The 5,180-nt window shown below is 55.6% G+C and overlaps 1 protein-coding gene across 1 annotated transcript; it reads left to right on the forward strand.

The window, feature by feature from the left end:
• Window positions 1–719: 719 nt before the first annotated feature.
• On the forward strand, window positions 720–4,909 carry UCRPA7_3177 (putative amino acid permease protein; the record flags this gene model as incomplete). Its single annotated transcript, XM_007915741.1, has 6 exons — window positions 720–757; window positions 1,066–1,286; window positions 1,344–2,660; window positions 2,901–2,949; window positions 3,521–3,720; window positions 3,783–4,909. The coding sequence occupies 6 exons, from the start codon at window positions 720–722 to the stop codon at window positions 4,907–4,909; spliced, it is 2,952 nt and encodes a 983-aa protein (XP_007913932.1).
• Between the last annotated feature and the right edge of the window lie 271 nt (window positions 4,910–5,180).

Here is a 5,180-nt window from a genome sequence, read left to right on the forward strand (position 1 = left end):
TTGTCTGAAAAGTCGTGATTCCACTCAGAATTAACAAATGTTACCCCGGCAGAGGTGCACAACCTTACAGTGAGCAGTAATGATAACCTAACAGTTGGTGGCTTGAGATAGGCGTTTCAGTGCAGTCATCTCAAGCTAAATGTCTTATCACCCCACACGTCAGAGACCCTGTCCTGGGCCAGTGGCTGGCGCAAAGAATCCCTCCACTCAATGCCGTCACCGTTATCTTGTCCTGGATAGACTTGCTATATCCAGACTTGGAGCTGGGGCTAGCTCCCGGCTTGTCAAGCGTGGCCAGTGGGCCTTCCCTCCATCCATCAATCCCTGCTGCAGGTGTTCATCTCGCCTTATCAATAGAATGAGGTCAGCCCACACCGATTCGGGGACAGCGAGCGACTGCCGCTGTTAGTCTAGTAGGGAGGTGGTAATGGAAATCGCCTCACCAGCTGTCCGTATCCCAGCTCCGGCCTGCTTCAATGCTGCGACGATACAGCGATAACCAGACAATTGACCCTCGACGATCATTGCGGCCGCAGAGTACAGAGTCAGTCTAGTTTCGTTTCGTCGCACGTGGGGGGCGGACTCAATTCCGTGGTCTACGCGACCTTTGATATATGTTCTGTGGTACTGACGCACTTTAATCCCTCCGCTACTCAGATACTGCATCGAAGCTTGTTTCTACATCAGCTTGAACGATCTACACTTCTCACATTCATTCCATGAGCACGACTGCGATCGGCAAACGGGTCACAATTGTGTAAGGTCGCAAGAGTCTGACAACTCGAGAATCCTATTCCATGAGGACAGCCCCAAGCTTGCGAGAGTTTCGAGAGTCCTACGGGTACCTCATCCGTCGCGCCACCGAGTTTGAGACTTCCATCACGAGACATTCTCAATGAGTGAAGAGCAAAAGCACCACCGGTCGGTGGCGGAAGAGCCTGTATCATCAGTGCTGCCACCAGGAGAAGTGCCAATTCTCGAGGGCGGGTACAATACCGATGATGAAGTCCTCGCAGCCCTCGGTTACAAGTAAGCATTGATCAATTGATTTCTGCATCATCGCAGAGAAGACCTCCAGAAGTCATTCGCTTACACGGCCGTCAGGGGCGAGTTCAAGCGCGAGTTCTCTTTGTGGACCACGTTCTGCGTGTCTTTCGCTGTCCTTGGTCTTCTGCCTTCTTTCGCTTCCACATTGTACTATGGCATGGGCTACGCTGGCACTCCCGGCATGGTCTGGGGCTGGATCGTTGCCATGGTCTTCATTCAGTGTATCGCAATGGGCATGGGTGAGCAAGAATGGTTCCTGCACGATCCTTTGTGATAGTGATCTAACAAGCGCACAGCTGAGCTATGTTCGTCAATGCCAACCTCTGGTGGCCTGTACTATGCCTCGGCCGTCCTTGCACCACCGAAATGGGGGCCTTTCGCGGCTTGGATCACCGGCTGGTCCAATTGGCTCGGGCAACTCACGGCTGCACCGTCTGTGAACTACGCCTTAGCAGCCATGATCCTCGCGGCCGCTTCGATCACCAATCCCGACTACGTCCCGGAGAATTACCAGGTCTTCCTGCTCACCATGCTGCTTATGTTCGTCCATGCGATCATCTCGTCTATGCCCACCCGCTGGGTCGCCCAGTTCAACTCGGCGGGGAGCACATTCAACATGCTCGCGCTCTTTATTGTCATCATTGTCATTCTCGCCGCCGACAACCGAAAAGACCAGAACCCGGACCAGCCAAAGTTCAATGACTCGGCTTCCGTGTGGGGCGAGTTCTATGTCGGGACAGACTACCCGTCAGGCGTTGCTGTTCTGATGTCCTTCATCGGTGTGATCTGGACGATGAGCGGGTACGACTCGCCTTTCCATCTGGCGGAGGAGTGCTCCAACGCCAATATTGCATCCCCACGAGCCATCGTCCTGACTTCAGCCGTAGGTGGCGTTGTCGGCTGGGTGCTGCAGATGGTGGTGGCGTACACAATCGTGGACATCGACGCCGCCTTGGAGTCAGACCTGGGACAGCCATGGGCAGCCTACCTCCTGCAGTGCCTCAACGAGAAGGCGGCACTGGCCTGCCTTTCCCTGACGATCATCGCGGGCTTCAGCATGGGCCAGGGGTGCATGGTCGCCGCCAGCCGCGTCACGTTCGCCTACGCCCGCGACGGCTGCTTCCCGCTGTCGCGGTACTGGTCGCGGGTCAACAAGACGACCCGCACGCCCGTCAACGCGGTGTGGTTCAACGCCGTGCTCGGCTCGCTGCTCGTGCTGCTGCTCTTCGCCGGCGACGTGGCCATCGGCGCCATCTTCTCGATCGGCGCCATCGGCGCCTTCGTGGCTTTCACCATTCCCATCACCATCCGCACCTTCTTCGTAGGCAAGCGCTTCCGCCCGGGTCCTTGGCACCTAGGGCGGTGGAGCCCCGTCGTCGGTACCATCAGCACGATGTTCACCGTGCTGATGATCCCCATCCTGTGTCTGCCCAGCGTCACGGGCAGCGACCTGGACGCGGCGGGCATGAACTGGACGGTGCTGGTGTGGGGCGGGCCGATGCTGTTTGCCATCATCTGGTTCGCGGTAGATGCGCACAAGTGGTTCAAGGGGCCCAAGATCAATGTCGAGCACTTGATGCTGGGGCGCGAGCGGCCGGGCGATGTCATTGAGGGTAAGGAGGATGCTGGTTCTGGGGAGCCGGGCCATACTACGCCGAAGGAGACATCTGTGGTTTGAGCATTCAATATCGCTGTCCAGAACTGCGGGTGGAATATGATGTTGATGATATGTAGTAATTTGTTTATATAATCCAGGCATTCGCCTATGTTGCAGCGTGCCTATCCAGGCATCCTAGCGTTGTTTGACATTACAATTAATCCGCAACGAAAACATTGTGCAATAATTCTTCCAGACTCATTGCGATTGACAAATATCGGTGCGCTTCTCGCCTACCTGCTTAGGTAGTCATCTAGTTCTTCGGTTTTGGGCAGTCTCTTAGTAGCTGGATCGAGCCCCCGTTTCGTCACTCTAATCTTGGACTTGAAGTCTTGCAGCTCTGCCAAATCAAATTCTCATATTCCAAACCATGGCGGGCCTCACCAGGAGCTTCGATTTCTTTCAAATACAGCGAAGTCTCTGTGAGCATTGTGATGAAGTTCGATCGAGATGTCGCCTTGTGCCACTTACACAAATGATACCGGAGCGTCAGCTCCTCATCAGGTGGCCTGTGCAGCTCCGTGACGTCACGTTCTAGCGCATTGCCGGCGCTGCCAAGAATGAGCTCCAGGACGAGGCCTCCGGAAACCACAACTCGACAACAAACACAACACTCTGCGGGCATGTTCACGACTGAGGATAGCGTTGTAATCGTCGACTTGCGGCATCCGGAGCAGCGATGAACAATGTCTTCGGGCAAATGCCTCGGCAATTGGCCAGGTCGTTGCGTTCGGCAGGCCTCGCAGCTTCGCACCGTCAGGTAGCACCTACATGGCAGCTACTCTCTTGTTGTGCGGTATCGCAAGTCCCGAATAGAACCTTCAGCTTCTCGGCTCCTCGGAGGAAAGACAGCGCGGAAGAGAAAGCAAAGAAGCTCAATCAACAAGGGCTGGACGAGCATGAGCAACAAGTCAAGGTCAGAGAGCACCAGGTCAAGAGGCCGTGGCATCGCGAGGATGCAGACAAGCCACCGGTGGAGGAAGAAGGCAAAAGGAAGAAGGAGCCTTTGACCAGGGGTACGTCGCCACATATATTTGCACCCATTGTCCACGATGATACACTGACTCTCAAATTCTAGGGAAGCTCTTGACCACGCCGACGCGACTTCTCAAGCTCATACTTCCCCTGCCGATTGCCGTCGAGAAAGATCGCGAGAACAATAGCAAGGGAGAATATGGCAGGGCAATTTCCAACAATGACGACATCCAGCCCCTTGCGCTCCTCATCCACCCGCAACAGCCCCTGTCGTACGTCGAACGTCTCATACAAGCTGAACTACCTCCGGTGATCGAAGATGGGAAAGAGAAGATCCCCAACGTCTACTTCCGCGCCGAAGACTCCGAGACGTCAGACAACAAACCCCGGAAGAAGGGCGAGGAGCCCTCGCCGAGCAGCAACCCGCACGTGGCGTCATACTCGGGCCTGGGCCACGAGGCCGAGGAGGACAGCGACAAGACCAAGAACTGGGTGCGGTGGAGCAGCAGCACGGAAATGGGCGACTTCATCCGGGACGCGGCGCGGGGTCGGGAGTTTGCGATCGAGGTGGAGGGATACAACATCGAGATGCGGGTCGGCGTGCCGTCGTTCAACGACCGCACGTACTACATGCGCCTGCGGCTGCGGCGCATGTCGCGCGAGATCGAGGACCTCGCGCGCATCAAGCAAGAGTGCGATGAGCTGGCGCACCGAGCGGCGCACCGCATTGCCAAGGGCGGGTTTGGGCTGCTGGCCGGCTGGTGGGGCATCGTGTACTATGTTACTTTCCACACGGAGTTCGGATGGGACTTAGTTGAGCCGGTGACGTATCTCGTTGGGCTGACGACTATCATGGGCGGTTATCTGTGGTTCCTATACATCAGCCGCGATCTGAGCTACAAGGCGGCCATGAACGTCACGGTCAGCCGGCGGCAAAACGCGTTGTACGAAGCCAAGGGGCTCAACCTGCACAAGTGGGAGCAGCTGTTGCAGGAGGCCAACGCGCTGCGTCGAGAGATTAAGACGGTGGCGGGCGAGTATGATGTCGACTGGGACGAGATGAAGGATCTCGGTGGAGAGGATGTCAAGAAGGTCTTGGAGAAGGAGAAGGCTAAGGGCAGGAAGGGCAAGACGACTGAGGAAGCAGATGAAGAAGCTGAAGAGGAGGAAGAAAAGGCTGAGCAAGAGGCGGAGGAAAATGAGAAGGAAGACAAGAAAGAAAAGGATTGATTCGTGACTACCATGAGCGGAGTCGAGTTGAGGATCAGGGACGATATACGCGATACCCCCTTTTCTGCTAGAGCCTACATAAATGATGTATAATGAATCGATGCAAGATCCCTATCAGATTGAGAACAATTACGTACCATATTATTGACTTGGCCGGGAACCAGTTCCACACAGCTGAAACATTGTTATGTCGTAAGGCTGCGGAAGGAACCAAGCAAAAGCGCCCTGCGCAACCTAACATCCTGACCAAGCGACAAGTGGATGTGGACTT

Source organism: Phaeoacremonium minimum, assembly GCF_000392275.1.
Source record: "Phaeoacremonium minimum UCRPA7 unplaced genomic scaffold PA7_03_scaffold_252, whole genome shotgun sequence".
NCBI classification, from domain to species: Eukaryota; Fungi; Ascomycota; class Sordariomycetes; order Togniniales; family Togniniaceae; genus Phaeoacremonium; species Phaeoacremonium minimum.